We start from the raw sequence: 21,220 nt of genomic DNA, 5'->3' as shown, positions 1-21,220 counted from the left end.
GAGGCTACTTAAAGGAAATTGGGGTCCCTCCTATTTGCTGAAATGGTAATATATTGAACTCTGTGCTGGTCCTGGAAGTCAGGAACCCACCTGGACAGGATAAGACTATTCTAAGGGTCATTCACTGGATGGAGGCCCTGATGGGAATATTGGGATGTCTGAGACCTGACTAGCCTTCTGGGATCAAGCTAGAGGGAGAATACACTTACAAAACAGCTTTGCCATCTCCTGGCATTTCTTTTTCTCTGTCCAGCTTTAGAGTTCAGTTCCTGGCAGTAGTAGGAGAAAGGCACAGGGAAGAGGTAATGCTTGAAATGGATTTTGAAAGAACTGGTGAATTTTAACGGGAGGAATTGAAGGAAAGGGCATTCCAGGCAGAACAGCTTAAGCAAGTGTGGGTTGAGGGGATGGGTTAGGATAGAGTTGTTCGGCTGTAGTTTAGGAGAAGCTATGAGATAAAAGGTTTGAAAGGTGGCCTGGGGATAGGAAGGATAGACTTGGAACACTAAGACGAGACCTCTGGTTTTAATCCTTGAGCCGTACAGACTCCTGAAATATCCCTACTTGGCTGAGCATTCCACAAATGTGGTTTGTTCATTTCTGTATTCTCGGCCTCCAGCCATGAGGTGGTATTATTCCCATGTTACTAATGAGGACAGGTTCAGAGAGGCCAAATGGCCTGACCCTAGGTCATACACACATTATTGCATATATGATAGGTCTCTACTGTGAATAATTTTATGAATTTTCATACTTCAGTGATTACCAGTAACAAATGACATAGGACCCACTTCTCAACTGATTGTGACACCAATGGTCAAGCATCCATTACCATGCCCACTGCTGTTTCATGTAACCTAATTGTTTATCACGTAATATGCTAAGAAAGTGCTTATTCCTCATGATAACCTCGTAGGGACTTGCATTCCTGTTCTACAGATCAGCAAACAGGCTCTGAGAGGAACCATGAGAGTGAACTGGCCTTTGTACTAGGTAGGATTCTGAGCCCCAATCCAAGCCTTATCCATACCCCAGGACTTCCCAACATTTGGATCAGTAACTCTGGAACTGTAATACAAATCCCCCCTAAAGGTAAGACTTCCACCAGAAAGTGCTGCCCACAGCAACCCCCTCAGCAACTCTACCATGGTGGTCTTTGGGACAATGACTTCTCAGTGGGAAAGAGGGGCAGGCCGCTGTTCATCTGAGCCAGAGAGGTTAGACACTTAAGCTCACAAGGCAGTCATGCTGCTCCCTCCAAGAAGCCCTGTGTGTAAGCACATTCCCTTTCCTCAAGTTAGCCTCCTCCCAGACCTAGGAAATACCTTTCTAGAATTCCCTTCTGTGAGATCCCCGTGCCCCCACCCCGGACCTCCAGTCTCCCAGGAGTTCTGGTTTTTGTTATCCAGGCCTTTCCTTTTTTTTTTCCCTTTCATCTTTGGAAATGTCCTGCCAGTTCTTAGAATCTTTCATCTTAAAAAAACACCGCCTCCTACACTGTATATAATGCATCTTTCAAGCAACATCCTTATTAAGATATAAATGTACACTTACTAATAGGAATGAGAATGGCCTCGGGTAAACTCAGTGAAACTACACTGTGTATTAAACAACCCTCTCCCCTTAAATCTGGTTTCAGCCTTACCTCTGATCTCAGTCACATGTGTAACACGTGCTGATCTGTCACATGTGTAACATTGACCTGGTATCCACAATGAAAGATGATGTGTCTCATATGTCCCCAGTCCCCACTCCTGATGTCTGGGATCCATCATCAAAGCTTCATGGGGTAAAAAAGGAATTGGCTGAGGGTTCTGTAACACCTAACCCGGCCATGGCTGTCTCCGCCCCCACTTCCTCTGCTGCAGGAAAGGGAGAAAGGAGGTTAAGGCCTTTGGAGGCTGGGTGGGGGTTGCGGAGCAGGGGGCTGGGGTCTGAAAGCACCAGACATGGGTCTGCTGTTAACCCACCACGTGACTTGGGGCCCGGACAAGTATCTACCTCAGGTGGCTGTTTTGAGGGTCAAACGATGTAACATGTATGAAGAGTTTCATGTCAAATTTTAAGTGTGTCAGGGTGCCTGGGTGGCTCAGTGGGTTAAAGCTTCTGCCTTTGGCTCAGGTCATGATCCCAGGGTCCTGGGATCGAGGCCTGCATCAGGCTCTCTGCTCAGCAGGGAGCCTGCTTCCCTTCCTCTCTCTCTGCCTGCCTCTCTGCCTACTTGTGATCTCTGTCTGTCAAATAAATAAGATCTTTAAAAAAAATTTTTTAAGTGTGTCAAGTACAGTGGGTGTGAGGGAGCAGTTTTGAGGGCAGAGAATTTAGAATACTTGGAAAATTAGACAATACTATAGAAAAATCATAGGCTCTTAGAACCAGGAAGAGTTGGAGCATCTGTAAAGCCAAATCCAACATTTGTATGTGGAGAAGTTGAGGCTCAAAGAACTTAAGTGACACATAAAGTCATCCTACAGATGCAGGTGTCCAGCTTGCCTCCAGATAGAGCTTTTCCCTGGATACGAGGCCCCTCTGCTCACATCCACGTGGTGGCAGGACCCGGCTAGGCTAGAGGTGCTGGCATCCTTTTCAAGTCCTGTTGGGGATAAGTAATGAGCTTGGAGGGGTCGTGTGGGCCTGTTGATACCTGTGGGAACTAGAAGAGGCAGCAGGTAGGGGTCACCACCATCGCTTTGGTGGGGGGGTCCAACGTTTCAGGAAACCTCAGGAATCCAGACTCTTACACCTGAGACCTACTCAGGGCTACCCCAGCGGATGAGACTAGGAAACCTGCTTGAAGTGATAGAGGCAGCCAAGGGTGCTGATGTGATCCAGGCCTTGTCAGTCAGCTTCAGTCTGTTCCTCATCTATCAGCTCTCCAGACTGGCTCAAGGACAGGCACATGGCTCAAGTAGGTCCAGACTCAAATGCAGGGCTTTAGGACTTTTACGGGAAATCTAGTGTGTGCAATGTAGAACATTTCCCAACTGTGACCCCAGGACCCCAGGACCCCTGGGCTGCCTGGACCCAGTGGGAGCTGCGCTTGTTCCCAGATTCCTCCAGGACTACTGCTTTCTCTCCAGGCTGGAGGAGTTATGACTCACAAGGGGCCAAGTATTAGGCACTGGGCTTTTTCCGACAATTGGCACCTAAGTCCACTCTGCCCAGCACCCTAGTGGTCTGCCTGCACTCACACTTGTTCTCATACTTGTCCTGTTACCAGGGAGAGAAACAGGTGGGTAGGAACATACACCTACAGTGTGTCCAACAATGCCTTGCTTCAGCATGTCTCTCTGCGGGTACCTTTTTTTTTTTTTTTTTTTAAGATTTTATTTATTTGACAGAGATCACAAGTAGGCAGAGAGGCAGGCAGAGAGAGGTGGAGACAGGCTCCCTGCTGAGCAGAGAGCCTGATGCGGGGCTTGATCCCAGGACCCTGGGATCATGACCTGATCTCAAGGCAGAGGCTTAACCCACTGAGCTATCCAGGCGCCCCTGTGCCTGCTTTCCTACTAACTGCTGGCTTATGTGTAACTCCAGTAAAGGGCTTTCCCTAACCCAGTGGTTCTTAAACCCAGTGTGCATCAGAACCATGTAGAGAGCTTATTGAAACAGATTGTTGGGCCTACCCCCAGAGCTTCGGATTCAGTGGGTCTGGTATTGGGCCCTATAATTTGCATTTCTACGAAGTTCCCAAGTGATGCCTATGCTGTACAGCGATCATTGTAGTTTGCCTCTGTGCCTGTTGCACAGCAGATGACAAGGGCAAAAGAGACCTATCTGTCCTGAAAATGAAGAAAAGGCACACTCTTCAGTGGGGCTGCTAGGCTTGGTAAGAATATAAGCCCAGACCTGCTTCTTTGCCCCCACTAGGGGGAAACTACCTGAGGGGGACATCCCCACAGAATTGGGGGACAGAGTGACACATTCCGGAGGACCTGAATCTAGGCTTTCTGCTAACTAGAAATACCTTCCGGACTTCTTAGGGAAGTGAACAACGACAAAGCTGTCCCTGGCAATTTCAAGAGTCCTGCTGATGTGGAGGAGATAGAAATGACACCAGGTTGTAGGAAAATAACAGAGAAAATGGGAAAAGACCTTGGGGCTGAATCTGCTATAAAGTGTTGGCTCCAGGCAGATAGAATCTCATACCAGGCTTGCAGTGGCCTAGTGCTTAAGGTGGGCTGGAAGTGAATCAGCAATGAGATGTAAGGTCTACGCGCGATACTTAGCCCGTCTGAGCCCCAGTCCCCTCATTTATCATACCTACCTCAAGTAGTAAATGTGGGAGCTTGGTATCACCCAGGCATGAAGTAGCTGCTCAATCAGTTGTCACGGTTAGTGTGCTATTGTGCTAATTACAGAGCACATGGCCTCAGGCTCTGAGCAGCAGCTCTGGGTCTGTGGCAAACGTGAGGAAACAACCTTAGAGGCATCCTGGAGAGGGTGGGTAGGTCTCAGGGCCTCCAGAGGTGTCAGCAAGTGCAGGATTCCATGATTCTGGCTTGAGTGAAACTACTGAGGATTACTTGGGGGTATTGGGCCTTCAGGGGTGGTGGGCGTGGGGAATGCTCTGTCAGATGGAGATCAATTAATTCCCAGATCATTTAAAATGGGAAAACAGGCTGCCTTGGGATTCCAAAAGGTCAGCCCTTGGCTCATCAGTGAATTAACTGTCCCCTTTCCCTCATTAAGCCCCCCCCACCCCCACTTGATTTCCCAGTTCTCCAGGTGCAGCACTTCTGTCCCTTCTCACCAGGCCCCATCTCTGTTTTTCCTTTGCAACCTCTGACGTGCATACATATGCAGAATCCCGTATGTTGATAGATACTGGGATAAATAATGGGAGGGGAAAAGAAAAAAAGAGAAGAAAAAATAACACAGTAACAGAGAAATTGAGAAAACGATCCCCAGGGTGCCTGGGTGGCTCAGTTGTTAAGTGACTGCTTTTGGCTCAGGTCATGATCTCAGGGTCCTGGGATCGAGCCCCACATCAGGCTCTCTGCTCAGCGGAAGACTTATTCTCCCTCTCCCACTCCCCCTTCTTGTGTTCCCTCTCTCTCTGTGTCTCTCTCTGTCAAATAAATTTAAAAAGAAAAGAAAAAAGAAAATCCCCATTTGCAATTGCATCAAAGGGTATAAGATACCTAGGAATAAATTTAACCAAGGAGATGAAAGACCTGTACTCTAAACTGTAAAATATTGATGAAAAAAACTGAAGATGACACAAACAAATGGAAAGCATTCCATGCTCATGATTGGAAGAACAAATATCATTAAAATGTCCATACTACCCAAGAAATCTACAGATTTAATGCAGTCCCTATCAAAATACCAATAGTATTTTTCAGAGAACTAGAACAAACAATCCTAAAATTTGTATGAAACTACAAAAGACCCCAAATAGCCAAAACAATCTTGAAAAAGAAGAACAAAATTGCAGGTATCACAATCCTAGATTTCAAGGTATACCACAAATCTGTAGTAACCAAAACAGTGTGGTGCTACATAAAAACAGAAACATAAGTCAATGGAACCGAATAAAGAGCCCAGGCATAAACCCATGATTATATGGTCACTCTTCAATGAAGGAGGCAAGAAAATTCAATGGAAAAAAAGAGTCTTCAACAAAGGTGTTGAAAAAACTGCATAGTTACTTGCAAAGGAATGAAACCAAACCACTTTCTTACACACACACACACACACACACACACACACACACACACACAAACGCAATGTGGATGAAAGACCTATATGTGAGACCTGAAACCATAAAAATCCTAGAAGAGATCATAGGCAGTAATTTCTTTGGCATCGGCCATAGCAACATTCTTCTAGATATGTCTCCTGAAGCAAGGGAAACAAAAGCAAAAATAAACTGTTGGGACTACATCAGAATAAAAAGCTCCTGCACAGCAAAGGAAACAACCAACAAAACTAAAAGACCATCTACTGAATGTGTGAAGATATTTGCAAATGACATACCCAATACAGCGTTAGTATCCAAAATATATAAAGAATGTATAGAACTCAACAACAACAACAACAACAAAAATCCAGGGCGCCTGGGTGGCTCAGTGGGTTAAGCCGCTGCCTTCGGCTCAGGTCATGATCTCAGGGTCCTGGGACCGAGTCCCGCATTGGGCTCTTTGCTCAGCGGGGAGCCTGCTTCCTCCTCTCTCTCTCTGCCTCTCTTCCTACTTGTGATCTCTCTCTGTCAAATAAATAATTAAAAAACAAAATCCAATTTTTAAAATGGGCATAAGGGGGCAGCGGGGTGGCTCAGTCGTTTGAGTGTCTGCCCTCAGCTCAGGTCATGATCCCAGGGTCCTGGGATCGAGCCCTGCATCGGGCTCCCTGCTCGGCAGGAGGCCTTCTTCTCTCTCTCCCACTCCCCCTGCTTGTGTTCCCTCTCTCGCGTCTCTCTCTGTCAAATGAATAAATAAAATCTTTAAAAAGAAAAAGTAAAGTAAAATGGGTATAAGACATGAACAGACACATGAAAAGATGCTCAGTATCACTCCTCATCAAGGAAATATGAATCAAAACCATAATGAGATATCTCACTTCACACCTGTCAGAATGGCTAAAGTAAAAAACAGAAAAAACAAATGTTGGCAAGGATGTGAAGAAAAAGGAACCCTTGTGGGCCATCAGTGGAAGTGCAAACTGACGCAGCCACTGTGAAAAACAGTATGGAGGTTCCTCAAAATATTCAAAATAGAATTACCACATACTCCAGTAATTCCACTACTCGGTATTTACCCAAAGACTACAAAAACACTAATTCAAAAGAATATTGCACCCTTACGTTTTATTGCAGCATTATTTCAAAAGTCAAGTCATGGAATCAGCCCAAGCATCCAGCATCCATCAATAAATGAATAGATAAAGAAGACATAATACACACACACACACCAGAATATCACTAAGCCATAAAAAGAATAAAATCTTGGCATTTGCAACAATATGGAAGGATCTAGAGGGTAAAGTGCTAAGGGAAATAAGGCAGTCACAGGGAGATAAATACCACATAATTTCACTCATATGTGGAATTTAAGAAACAAAAAAGAGACAACCCAGGGGCACCTGGGTGGCTCAGTTGTTAAGCGTCTGCCTTCGGCTCAGGTCACGATCCTGGGGTCCTGGGATTGAGCTGAGCCCCAGGTCAGGCTCCCTGGGTCAGGCTTCCCTCAGTGGGAAGCCTGCTTCTTCCTCTCCCACTCCCCCTGCCCATGTTCCTTCTCTGGCTGTTTCTCTCTCTGTCAAATAAGTAAATAGAATCTTTATTTCCAGAAAACAACCTCTTGACTGTAGAGAAAAGTTGGTGGTTAACAGAGTGGAAGTGGGTGGGGAAGGATGGATGCAACAGGTGAAAGGGATTAAGAGTGCCCTTATTTTGGTGAGCACTGAGGAATATAAAGAATTATTGAATCACTCTATTGTATACCTGAACCTAATATACCACTGTATATTAACTATACTGGAATTAAAATTTTTCAAAAATTAAAAAAAAATTGGACTGAGATTGAATTTTTATTAAAATGGAAGGGAGACACACACACACACACACACACACAACTTTTCCCCAAAGTCACAAGGCTCTGCTTTTTGATTTGGGGAGGAATCAGTGCACCCAAAGGCTTGCAAATGTGATCTCACCAAATTAGGTGACTTGGGTAAGTTATTTTTTTTATCATCATCGTTATCATTATATTAGTTTTTCTGGAAGTTGTCTTTTATTTTTTTTCTGGCAGTTTATGCAGCCATTGGGTCCAGGAATTCTAAAGACAGGTTCTGGAGAGTGTGGAGACCTTCAGAGCTTAAGGAATGAAGCTGTCTGCTGGGCTTCCCAGGCAACAAGGAGGCACCACCATCATCATCATTGTCATCATCACCACCACCACTAGGTGGTGCCATCTCCCAGATTCTACAGCTCCCATAGCCAGTGGGGAGAGCTGGCAACAGCTACAGTCTCTGCAGGCCATTAGGAAAAAGCTTTCTGGAGTAAATATAAACATTTGATGATTTTTACCAATAAAACAAAGGCTATTCCTGCCCCACCCTCAACCCTGTCAACACACACACCCCACCCCCAAGAAGAAAGAGATGAGCAAGTTTATTTCAGACTAATCTGAAATTTGCTACAAGTGGTTTGGCTCACTGAGTTACAATCAAATTCCTTTCTTTACTTATCCTGCCCCCTTCACACACAGAAATTAGCTCTTGCAGTTAGAATCTTCTATAAAGCTTCTATTGTATGACTGGTGGGTAACTTCCTGACACTGGGTGGAGATGTTACATCTGTGGCTGTTCATACAGATGAAGGCTCTTACAATAAGGAGCCAAAGATTGCCAGTTAGGTTGGTCTCTGGTCCAGAATCCAGGAAGGGGTTTGAGGCCCTGAAGGCCATGGTTTTTGAAGCCTCTTATTTCTGTAGAACCATACGCTTCAATTTCTACTTTTAAAAACATTGAAGACTTTTAGAAGATGTAGTAAAAACTTGCAGGTTTCAATGTGTGATGCACTAGATTATAACACATTGGCAATCCCCTGGATCAGATTTAGAAATAAATGATTTGCTGTTTCTCTTTAATAGAAGATTGTTCAGAGATCGCAGGGTGAGTTGTTAAAACCTTTTGTAATAACTTCTCCGTGTGAGTTAGATCTTTGTCAGTACTGTGCAACCAAAACAAGACAGAAACAAACTGGTTGCTGAGGCTGACCTAGGGGACAACTGTTAATCTCGATTCCCCAATTTCAAATTTTTGTGTGCATCATTATCATATTTTACTAACTTAAAACTGCTTTAATGTGTATTATATAACGAGGATTCCCCCTTAAGATTTCAACTGAGGAAGGGTACCTCTTTGAAATTAAAGCAAAGCAAAATAAACCATTGCTTCAGATTATATTATTCAGATTATGACGCAGGATTTCTGGGGTTGGAAGGATCCTGCTAATAAATCTGGAGTCCAGCTCTCTCATGGTGGCCAGTTGCAGGTTTTACCCCCCAGCAAGTCTGTCTTTGATTTTCTCTTGGAGAATACCCTTCCTCTGTTACAAATAGTGTTTGTGAGACTGTTAATTAAAACAGACCACGCGTTCCTGGGCACCATTTCAGTTCAATCAGATCCTCTCTCCTGGGAATTGGAATTGCAGGAACTGAAGTGGTTGGGGCTGACTTGTCCTGTGGTCTTGCTCCAAAGACAATGTCTACTGGTTTCTTTGACCTGGCTTCCTTAGCAGCCCTTAGGGTGCTGTCCTTTCTAAGGCCTGCCATAGGGCTTTTCCTTTGGTTCTTTCAGGTTTCCCCAGTTCACTCCAGTAGATTACTGCCCAGCCCCTCCCCCCTTTATTTTTTGCTTAGGCTAGGCAGAATTATTTCTGTTGTTTGCAATCAGAACACTGTGAATGATTTTGCAAATGGGAAAGTGGCCTCAAGAAGCCAAGAAGCCTTAAGTAGCCTCAAGAAGTCAATAACTTGTCCAAGGCTCTATTGTGAAAACTTTGGGACAAGTTGAAGGCTATACCCTGGAGGAAGAAATTATTCTGAATCAATAACCATAAAAGTAGAACAAATCTTCCCAGGACAGAGTTCACCCTGTGGGTGTATGAGAGAGAGAAAGAGGATGTGTGTCTGGGTCCAGGGGGGAGAATGAATGAATAATGGTGTGTTAAGTTGGGGAGCGGCAGATCCTACAATGCTGGAATCGTTAAGTCTGAGCCACGGATGTGTTTCGGTTCTGGTTATTCCGATAGGGTTTTGCAGAAGCTCAGAACCATGTTATCAGGACCCTAAAGTTTGAGGAAGAATTCTGAGAAGGTGGAGGAATCTTAGGATCTCAAGCTGAAGGAGCACTTGGGTACATTATTAATCTAACAGAGATCTGAGGCAACAGAAGAGACATCTGAGAGTTGGAGGGAATAGGCCACATATGCTAACAATGGTTCTAACCTCTAATAAAGGACAATGGTCATAGTATTCACAGCACCTGGAACAATGCCTGGCACATAGTAGGTGCTCAATACACATTTGCTAAATGAGTGAATGGGTTGGTCTTCCATGTAGTTGTCTAGGCCCTGCAGCCAAGTGATTTTGCCACTAATGGACTGGATCTTTGGCTTTTCATGCCTGGCCTCACTCCTAGAGGCCAAATGGTACCTGACTGGTGACCAAAGTCTGGAAAACACAGGAGCAGCAGCAGCTGGAATATGTTCCCAGGGTTCTCATTACTGATGACATTTATTCAGTGGCAGCTGTGGTACAATGAACAAAAGGTTCTTGCCCTATGGGTGTGTAGCCTAAATAACAGAACCAAACAAGCAATTGAAAGCTTTTCTCTCTACAAGTATGTGTGTTTCTTGTCTTTTTAAGGTACAGGAAGCATCAGTATCTCAGATTTATAATGAGAACAGTAAAAATGATTATTTCCCATTTTACACATGAGTAAATGGAAGCCCAGAGAAACACAGAAACTTACTCCATGCACAGAACTGTGGCACCAGCCTAGCTTGGAGTGCTCACCTTTTTTCTTGTGCTCTATTCAGGTGCTTCCTGCTCTATCCAATCCAGGGCCTGGGGTTTGCCTCCTCCATTCCCTACTGGCTATATCACTATAGGCATAACCTGGGTCTCTAGATGGGAAAAGGTCTTTGGAAAGGAGGAAGTTTTAAGACGTTAGAAAGATGGAAGGTTCCAAGTAGACAAGTGGGCCAGGAGAGGTGGCTTCATCTACATTCATCCTTGAGTCTCACTATCCTCATGTCTAAGGACAAAGAAATATGGTATTTATCAGGGCTGAGACAACTACTCTACATTAGTCTGTCTCATGGGATCTTTCTTGTGCACAACCTTTTTTTTTTTTTTTTTAAGATTTTATTCATTTAGAAATCTTGCCATTTGCGACGGCATGGATGGAACTAGAGGGTATTATGCTTAGTGAAATAAGCCAATCGAAGAAAGACAACTATCATATGATCTCCCTAATATGAGGAAGTGGAGATGCAACGTGGGGGGTTTGGGGGGTAGGAAAAGTATAAATGAAACAAGATGGGATTGGGAGAGAGACAAACCATAAGTAACTCTTAATCTCAATCTCACAAAACAAACTGAGGGTTGCTGGGGGGAGGGGGTCGGGAGAGGGTGGGGGGGTTATGGATATTGGGGAGGGTATGTGCTATGGTGAGTGCTGTGAAGTGTGTTAACCTGGTGATTCACAGACCTGTATCCCTGGAACTAAAAATACTTAAATATTCATTAAAAAAATAGTTATTTTTATCTGTGGAAAAAAAAAAGATTTTTATTCATTTATTTGACAGAGAGAGATCACAAGTAGGCAGAGAGGCAGGCAGAGAGAGAAGGGAAGCAGGCTCCCAGCTGAGTAGAGAACCCAGTGCAGGGCTTGATCCCAGGACCCCGAGACCATGACCTGAGCTGAAGGCACAGGCTTAACCCACTGAGCCACCCAGGTGCCCCTGCACACACTTTTTCAAAATCATCTTCTTAGGCTACCATTGTTTGTTCCCTCCTCTTTCTTGTTTACATTGATTTCTTACTGGAGGAGCTCCAGTTGCTGGGGAGCACCGATAGGTGACAGCTCAGTTTTTCTCCCTAGTGGAAGGGATGTCCCCAGCCATACAGTGCAAAGTAGATGATGTCATTTGGAGCCCTTGCCCCTCAAGTTTCCATATGACCCCTGACCTTGGCTGGACCTTCCTCATAGACCCTGCTCCCACCTCCACCCCTCTCTTCCCCTAGTATCCCAGGTGCTCCTGCTTTAAGGGTCTTTCTAAAGATATAATGCTGCATTCAGTTTCCCACAGATTCAAAGAATCTCTCAGGATGGAATTTCAGGCAACAGTTGGGACATTTTAGGTGCCAGTGCCTCTGGCAAACCAGGACAAAGGCTACTGCCAACTCACCAAGCCTTGGCTCATTGCCTGGTTACTGGGCTGACAGAGCTGGGGTGGGGGGTGAAGAAGTATTCCTGAACTCCTGCTTCTTACTTGGGAACACATACTCTGGACAATCACAGTTTAAAATGCCTGGAACCAATGGTCAGTGTTCATTTTGCCTTGAAGTGGGAGAAATTCCTTCTGGCCCCAGAACCTCTCTAAAACCCTAGAATAAAGAGAGGGATGGCCACAAGTGGTACCTTTGTTTAGGAGCCTCCTAAAACTCTAGGATCCTCAGGCCAGAGACTTCTGGCTGCAGGGACACAAGTTACAACAAGCCACCCCAATTTCTATCTGCAGATCCCCCAGGACAGAAAGCCCAGTGAGACTGTATATGGAATTTTAGCCTTTCTTGGTTTTTTTTTGGGGGGGGGGGCTTCTTCTTCTTCTTCTTTTTTTTTTTTTTAAGATTTTATTTATTTATTTGAGAGAGAGCATGAGCAAGGAGAAGGTCAGACAGAGAGAGAAGCAGACTCCCCATGGAGCTGGGAGCCCAATGCGGGACTCGATCCCAGGACTCCGGGATCATGACCTGAGCTGAAGACAGTCCTCCAACCAACTGAGCCACCCAGGCGTCCCTTCAGGGGAGCTTCTTAAAAGGGGGGAAACGGTCAAAGACTGGAAGTTCCTTAATGTTTTCTTTCTGTCTACCTGGTCTGCATGCCCTGGTTTTGGAGGCAGTGTAGAGAGCAAGATAGAGTCACTCATGCCAGTCAGGGGACTGAGTCAAGCAATGATGCAAGCAGCTAAGGGCATTGCAGCTATAAATCTAGTCACCTTAAGTCTTTTCACACCGATAGGGTAATAAGACACAACTCAATTTCTCCAACACCATTCCTACCTATGACACATCTTTCTGCAAATTACTTAATATGATTGGCACATACAATGCTATCTTAATACCAAAATCTAAAGCCAACCTATAAGACACAACAAAGGAAGAGAGCATACCGATATGTCCACTATCACAATTAGGTTCAACACATTTTTACTATCCTTTAGTTAATAAAACCTCAATTATACAAGGAAAATCACCGATGTGGTGGGAAGCGTTGGAAATTGATTGTAATGCAAATTTAGTGATGCATAATGATCCAGGTATGCAAAAATATTTCTTTTCATTGATCCAACCATTAGATACACAAGGCATGGAAAATACATGGCCGGTACAGCACCATATCTATGGGAATATAACCAGAACTGATTCATCTATACCAATTTACATAGCTAAAAGAGTCAGCTTTGACAAATGTGGTATACCACCCAATGTTAAAGCCCATGAATTACTAGAGAGGATGTTGGAATACTACACATTGTCTAAGTCTAATCCTGTCAATGGATGGTTGGTTGGGCTGTTCATGAGTGGTTGTTCCTAGCCTCTGTGGCATAAATTTTATATTTGAATTGTATATAGAACAAATTGAGTTGTACCTTTTGGAAGGTTATTTCCAATATCTGTGGCATAGGTTAGTATACAGTCCTCAGAGGGTTAAATAATTAGGTTCAAACATTTGACTTGAATTTTGGTGTTGTGTTGGTAATGCCATGTGTCCATTGTGGTTTCCAGTGGAAATTTACACTGGAAAACTTAATTATCTCTGGAATTCAGAAAGCAGACATCCAGACTCTTAAGCAGGAACTATCTGCATTTAAAAAACATGTGAACCCCTACTAAATCCAGTAGGACGTTTAGGTTCCAACATCTCAGCATTCAGAGAACCACATTCCATTATCTCAACCGTGTATGATTATCATGCCCATAAACTGGAATTTAACTATAACATTGACCATAAAGTTCAGGCCCTCCAGCAAAATTTACTTAATCTTAGAAATTTCTACATAAGAGAACAGTTAAAAAATAATTACTGCAGAATCAATAACCTCCTGGAGAGAGCACGGAATGATATCAGAAGCATTACTGTAACATGAAAAAGTATTCTAACGGGATGGAGTCTCTCTTAAAATTAGACATGTCCAGGGACGCCTGGGTGGCTCAGTTGGTTAAGCAGCTGCCTTCGGCTCAGGTCATGATCCCAGCGTGCTGGGATCGAGTCCCACATCAGGCTCCTTGCTCGGAGGGGAGCCTGCTTCTCCCTCTGCCTCTGCCTGCCATTCTGTCTGCCTGTGCTCGCTCTCTCCCCTCTCTCTCTCTGATAAATAAATAAAATCTTTAGAAAAAAAAAATTAGACATGTCCAGATCAGGTTGTGACAATACAGGACAATGTAAACTTTCATTATTAAGACTTTTAGGGGGTCAAAGCTTATTAACATATGATACAGATGATGTGCCACAACAAATACATTATCGTACAGTGCTTCTGACAACACATACGCATTCATGGGTTAATGGATATTTACTATCTAAAAAGATGGTATTTCAGGGGTCTAATAACATGGATTATACGTGCCATAAACTAGAAATCAATGCTAGGGGCTCCTGGGTGGCCTCTGCTTTCGGCTCGGGTCATGATCTCAGGGTCCTGGGATCGAGCCCTACATTGGGCTCTCTGCTCAGCGGGGAGCCTGCTTCTCTTCCTCTCTCTCTGCCTGCCTTTCTGCCTACTTGTGATTGCTGTCTGTCAAATAAATAAATAAAATCTTTAAAAAAAAAAAAAAGAAATCAATGCTAATCTTTTTCCTTTAACAAGAACATCCACTGAAAATTTACTTTTGGACATGGGACACCTTAACCGGATAACTTATGCTAATAACTTCTTAGAGGTCATGTTTTTGTTTTTTTTCTGAGATTTATTTATTTATTTTAGAGAGAGAGAGAGAGAGAGCGAGAGCGAGCCTGTGAGCAGGGGGAGGGGCAGAAGAAGAGGAAGAGAGAGAATCCTCAAGTAGACACCCCCACTGAGTGTGGAGGTTGATGGAGCTCTATCCCAGGACCCTGAGATCATGACCTGAGCTGCCCAACGGACTGAGCCACCCAGGTGCCCCTTAGAGGTCATGTTCTTTAATCATAGTAGAGTGAATGATACTATCATAACCATAGATTATGAGTGTGTTAAAATATTGTATGTTATTAGTGAATATTTAGTAATGTTACCAAATGGGTACCTTTGTCTCAATATTCATATAAAATTTTTTCAACATCTTATATTAAATAACAGAAGTACTTTGGGTGAAAATTAACAAAATTGATAAACCCTTTGATGAAGACTTAGAAGGGCTCAAAGCAGCCCATAAAACCTTGACCAAGAAGCCAACTCTTTGAGCACGCTACACAGGCCTCTCAAAGCAGCCTCAGGAGTCATTAACACTAACTAACACTGAACAAAAATATACAAAACTTATATAATAAATATTCCTCTCTAGAGTTGTTAACAAAAATCCGTTAAACACATGGTTTGTTCTGGCTCATGGTCTGACGATAACCTTTTAAAATACATAAAGGAAAGTAAATAAATAAACAAAATCAAATACATAAAGGAATTCTCTCTCTACACGTGTCTTGGAATCCATTAGGGAGATCCTTCTATCGCTTTTAGCTATTATTTTTGTAACATATCTTATTAAACATGCTATTAAAATGTTATGCAGCCTCAAGCTTAAGTAGGAAACATTACAAAAAGACTGATTAACCATACCCTCACCATTCTTTTTTAGATGTGCCAAGACCCTATGTTGAAGATTCTATACATATTTTTGTATTGATCTGCCTAGAGTTGGCAATATGATTCTTATTTCATTTATTTGACTGCTTTGTTGATCTGTTAACTTACCTTAATAAAGTTTAGATTTAGTTTTTCTTCTTTTTGACTTAATTCTGACTAGATGTGACTTTGAGTTGGAGTTTTAAAATTTAATCCTTACTTAATTTTACTTTATTTGATTCAGTTTAATGTATCTAACTTGTTTGGATTCGATGTGGTCTTTGATTTATGTCAATTGACATTTTATATGATTTGAGATTTATTTGATTTTATTTGATTCTCAGTAAAAATACAATTGAATGATTTGGATTAACTTTCTTCCACAGTTAGCAAACTAGTACTGCTGACCTAGCTTAAGACATATTTGATTCCTGTATGACCCCTACAGATTTGTCATGAGGAATCCCGCGGTAGAATGTAGAGACCAAGATGGAGTCACTCATGTCAAGCAGGGGCCTGTGTCAAGCAGTGATGGAAGCAGCTAAGGGCATTGCAGCCAAGACCAGGTATCACTGAGACCAGCACCAGCTTTTGACACACTCCGAAGTGATAACCAACGGAAACAGAGGAGGTCTGTAAAGGCTCAAGACTGATTAAATCCCTTTTAAAAAGAGGGTATTTGCAGCAAATTGTGAAGACTCCTCAGACACTGACCTCGCTCTGTCTGATCACTTCAAAGCCAGCTGCTGCTGAAGGCTGCCTGGTTAATGTCTGGAAAGAACAGAGCTCCTTCTTATTTTATTATGTTATGCTTAAACATAATAAACAGCAAGCGCCAAGAGCTGACCCAGACCCGAGTGAGGCCTTATCTCAACTGCTCGCTCACAGATATTCACCTTCGGTTTGTTAACGTCCTGTCCTCCGTTCTGTATTGTTTGTTATGTGATTTGTACGTTGCTTTGTGCCACCCTTAAGAAGACAAGTTAAACACGTGGTGAAATGTTACCGCGTTTAGAGTATTGAACCTGTTTTATAATTGTTCATCGTGCTCTAGGACTGAAAAAGCTGACCTTGTGGAAGGACACAGCCCATGTGTGAGTCTTCATAGCGAACTCCTGACGGGCAACTTGGCGTGTTCTCAGGTTTAAAGGTCGGGATGACGTCTGATTCCAGCAGAGAAGCGGACAAGCGGTTAAGGAGGCGGCAGCGCTAGGGCGCGGGAAATCGGGTTTCCCATGCCCGGGAAACAGAGCATGCGCAGTCCACGGGTCTTCCGCTGTGAAGGAGCCGGGAGTAAGGGAAGGGGATCTTTGGGGTCCTTTAAGGAAACAGCCACACACTCTGGAGCAGCCTACATATATTTGGGGTTTAGCCGGGCCCAAGCCAGGTCTTCTGGAAGCCCCGCCTCCGGGAAGCTCCGCCCCAACCTAAGTAACTGTACGCGCGCCGGGTCCTAGGAAGGCACCGCTGTTGGAAGTCACCGGTGCCCTGGAGGCGGCTGGGCGCGCTCAGCAGACGGGGCGCAGCACGCGGCAGGAGCAGGCGCTGCGGAAGAAGTGGCACTGGCAGGAGGCGCAGGGGTCGCAGCAGGCGGGCGCCGGCGACTTGCAGCTCGCTCGAGTAGCCACGCAGGGGGTGGGTGGCGGGGGCCGGGGCCGGGCCACGGTCTTCATGGAAGAGTTTCTCTGCGGGGAAAAGCCGGGACTGACTGCCCTAGCCGGCCACGCCCACCCCACCGGCCTGGCGCCGCGGAGGCCCCAGACCAGACATCCCCACCCGCTGCCCCACGGTCGCTTGGACTTCATGCCCTCCGGGGACCCCACGGGCACCTGCCTCCCCCAGTCATCCACCCCCTGCCTCCAAATCCATTAACATTTACTTACCTGGCTGGGCTTGGCCCACTTTTTTCCCTAGGGAATCCCCCTCTGTTCTAGAGTTTTCACCCCCTCTGTTTAACCCCTTCTAGTGTATCCCCAATCTCTTCTCAGTCCTGCCTTCACAATAAGTCGGATCGACCCACTTTTTCACCGCTTCGCTGCTCTAGGCCAGGCCACTATCCTCCCATTTACAGCCCAACCTCTGTTGCCCCAAACCCGGCTCTCCGAAAACGTATGTATGTCTGTATGATGGCAACCACTCCGGCTCCCAGTGGGTTTTCTTTGAACTTAGATTAAACCATAAATTTCACTTTGGCTCTTGAGGCCCTCAGGCTTGGTCCCGCCCACCTCTCTGAGCTGAGCCCTGGTTACCTCGAGGCCTGCATTCCACGCATCGAACACAGGAAATGAATAGCCATTAGTCATATGAAGCTTCTGAGGACTTGAAATGCGTCTAGTGCAAAGGAAGAACTGAATTTTCAAGTTTTATTTAATTTTAATTCACTTTTTAAAAAAGTTTTATTTGTCAGAGCGAGAGAGTGCGCACTAGCAGGGGGAAGGGCAGGCAGACAAAGAAGCAGGCTTCCTTCTGAGAAAAGGAGCCCAATATGGGACTGGAACCTAGGACCCTGGTGATGAGGGAGCAGGAGGCTGGGATCCCGACCTGAGCGGGAAGACAGGCCCTTAACAGACTGAGCCACCCAGGTGTCCCTTAATTTACATTTTAAAATAGAAGCAGTGTAAAATTTTTTCTTTAAATAATTCTTTTCTTGTTGTTGTTAGGACTACAACTGACTATTAAAATTTAGCATTGGAATTGAGATGTACTGTGAGTGTAAAGGGGCACCACCAGGTTTCAGACTTAGCACACACACACACACAGTAATGTAAAATATCTCACTTTTTATATTGGTTACATATCAAAATGATATTTTGGATATATTGGGTTAAATAAAATATTACTGAAATTAATTACACGTACTTCTTTTTACTTTTTAAAATGTGGCTACTAGGAAATTTTAATTTATATATGTGGCCCACATTGTATTTTTTCTTTCTTTTTTTAAGATTTTATTTATTTATATGAAAGAGCACAAGCGGGGGTTGGGAGGTGGGGGGAGCAGCAGCAGGAGAGAAGCAGGCTCCCTGCTGAGCTGGAAGCCCAGTGTGGGTCCTGGGGTCATGACCTGAGCCCAAGGCAGATGTTTAACCAGCTGAGCCACTCAGGCGCCCTTCACATAGTATTTGTATGGGGAGTCACTGCTTCAGATTACCGAATTTTTCAGTAAGTACTGCTTCCTCCGGGAGGTCTTCTGAGATGAATCTTCCCTTCATTTTCATCACCATGCTTTAATTCCTTTACAGTGTTTATCATTATCTGAATTTATTTTGCCTATTTATTGGCTTACTTGCTGTTTGTCTGTCTTCACCACAAGAATGTAAACTCCATGACAGGGGGCTCTATCTCTTGTTCCCTCGTATAGTCCCCATACCTAGCATGCAAATACATTTGTCAACTGTGTTTTCTTCTATGTCAATCACCTGATCAGCTTGTTCACAAAAGGTCTAGAGAGGAGCAGGGGCTTTCTCAAGATCACACAGTACCAGGTCTAAGACAGGAATAATGTGTGCATTTCAATAATGCCTTAATCTAGTATTTCCCACAGTGTGGGAACCTGTGCCACGGTAGTATGATTTTAGGTGGTACACGACTATTAAGTGACATTAGATCACATAGTGAGAAAGGGCTCTTTTTTCAATCTCTTTCAACTTGAAAGGCCCCAGTTGGTGTCAATTTATCATTAATGCTTTCCTAACTCTCTCTTCCTTCCTCCCTTCCTTCCTGCCTTTCTTCTTTTATATTTTATTAATTTATTTAACAGAGAGCAAGAGAGCACAAGCAAGGGGAGTGGCAGAGGGAGAGGGAGAAGCAGGCTCTCCACTGAGCAGGGAGCCAGCCCCAGGACCTGGGGCTGGATCCAGGACCAGGATCAGGACCTGAGTAGAAGACAGATGCTTAAGCTTAACTGACTGAGTCACCCAGGCTCCCTTTCCCAACAGTTTCTAATCTGACTTTTTTTTTTTTTTTTTTTTAGATTTTATTTGTTTATTTGACACAGAGAGAGAGATCACAAGTAGGCAGAGAGGCAGGCAGAGAGAGAGAAGGAAGCAGGCTCTCTGCTGAGAAGAGAGCCCGATGTGGGGCTTGATCCCAGGACCCTGGGATCATGACCTGAGCCAAAGGCAGAGGCTTAACCCAGTGAGCCACCCAGGCGCCCCTCTAATCTGACTTTTAACACAAAGAAAGACTCCCAGATTTAGAGCATTTGACAAGCAGCCCCAGCCAGCTAAAATCCACTAACAATGTTTCATTTTCTTTATAATTATTTATATTGTTACCTTCTATTTATGGCAAGTGATATTGATTTCCTCTCATAGTTCTATATTTTTAAGTTTTAATTTAATTTTTAAAGTATTTGTTTAATTGAGAGTGAGAGAGAGCACAAGTGGTGGGGGGAGAGGGAGAAGAAGAAACAGATTCCCCACTGAGCAGGGATCCCACCATGGGACTCCATCCCAGGACTTTGGAATCATGACCCGAGGTGAAGGCAGACATGTAACTGACTGAACCACCCATGTGCCTCTTGAGTTTTAATTTTAGACAAATATATTAAGTAAATAAGTGAAACTCGGTTATGGCAAAAATTGTGGGGGTGCCTGGCTGGCTCAGTCAGTGGAGCATGTGACTCTTGATCTCAGGGTTGTGAGTTCAGGCCCCACGCTGGGTATAGAGATCACTTACAAATAAAAGCTTTCAGGAAAAAAATTGTGGGAAGTAGTTCTGAAATAACTAAACTTTAGGACACAGCATATTCATGCAAAGAACGAGAGATGGTGACATTTCAGTCAGAGGGCTAGCTCAGATAAGAAGATGCTTTTTAGGCACACCTGGGTGACTCAGTTGGTTAGACGACTGCCTTCAGCTCAGGTCATGATCCCAGGATCCTGGGATGGAGTCCCGCATTGGGTTCCTCCTGCTTGTGCTCGCTCTCTTTCTGGCCAATAAATAAATAAATCTTTTTAAAAAAGAAGATGCTTTTTAGCATGTAAGCTATTTCACTTAGTGAAACTTAGCTCTCTGGGCTTCTGTGGGGGGTCTGATTCAGAGCTTGAGGCCAGGAAGTCTTTAGATAGCTTTCAGCTTCTTTTGTTCATGTAAGGCTGGAAAATCTTTCATTTAGTTCCTAGTTAGAATTCCCTTTTAAGTCCAGGCCCACCCCTACCTCCACAATGAAAACTCCTGGTCCTACCTTGGAAGATTTCTTCTTTTCCGCCTCTTTTCTACTGATCCTTTTGGATTTCTTGTTCAGTGCTTCAAAGAGAGACAGAAGGAGCAAAGCCAGATGTTTCTGGAGGTCACGAACTGCAATAAATTGGGAGGAGCCAGAGGGGGCTCCAGGAAGTCTCAGGGTGGGGGAGAAGAGGGGTTGGTTGGATGAATCATAACTTGGGACTTAGGCCAACAGGTTCTTGATAGCCTGGCTGCTGACCTGGAGTGACCTCTGAGGGAAGGCAAAGAGGAAATCCAAAAAGGCCCTGAAAAATGGGTTCAGTGCCATGTACACGGATGGACCTGTGTTTCTTGTATTCCTCTTTTTCATTTCTCAGAGTTATGGAGCAGACACACTTGATTTGAATCCTGACTCTGCCATTAACAGCTCTGTTTCCTTAAGCAACCTACTTAATCTTCTTAAGATCCAGTTTTCTCATCTGTAAATAGGGTATG

General features: G+C 44.2%; 1 protein-coding gene across 11 annotated transcripts in view; it reads right to left on the bottom strand.

Moving 5' to 3' along the window:
• Positions 1-16,896: 16,896 nt before the first annotated feature.
• ASIP (agouti signaling protein) overlaps positions 16,897-21,220 on the bottom strand; it is a 133,686-nt gene continuing 129,362 nt past the window's right edge. For 5 of the 11 annotated variants that reach the window (XM_082746077.1, XM_082746078.1, XM_082746076.1 and 2 more), the window contains 3 exons: positions 20,745-20,857; positions 17,806-17,904; positions 16,897-17,241 (listed from right to left, as the gene is read on the bottom strand). In XM_082746077.1, coding sequence (XP_082602203.1) covers positions 17,065-17,241; positions 17,806-17,904; positions 20,745-20,857 — 389 coding nt within the window. In that variant the 3' untranslated portion in view covers positions 16,897-17,064. The remainder of the gene's footprint in view (positions 17,242-17,805; positions 17,905-20,744; positions 20,858-21,220) is intronic. The other 6 variants (XM_082746081.1, XM_082746080.1, XM_082746083.1 and 3 more) reach the window with 3 other exon arrangements.

The sequence above is a fragment of the Mustela nivalis genome (assembly GCF_964662115.1).
Source record: "Mustela nivalis genome assembly, chromosome: 8".
NCBI classification, from domain to species: Eukaryota; Metazoa; Chordata; class Mammalia; order Carnivora; family Mustelidae; genus Mustela; species Mustela nivalis.
Note: the sequence above shows the minus strand (reverse complement) of the source record. Positions and strands in the feature narration are given on the sequence as shown.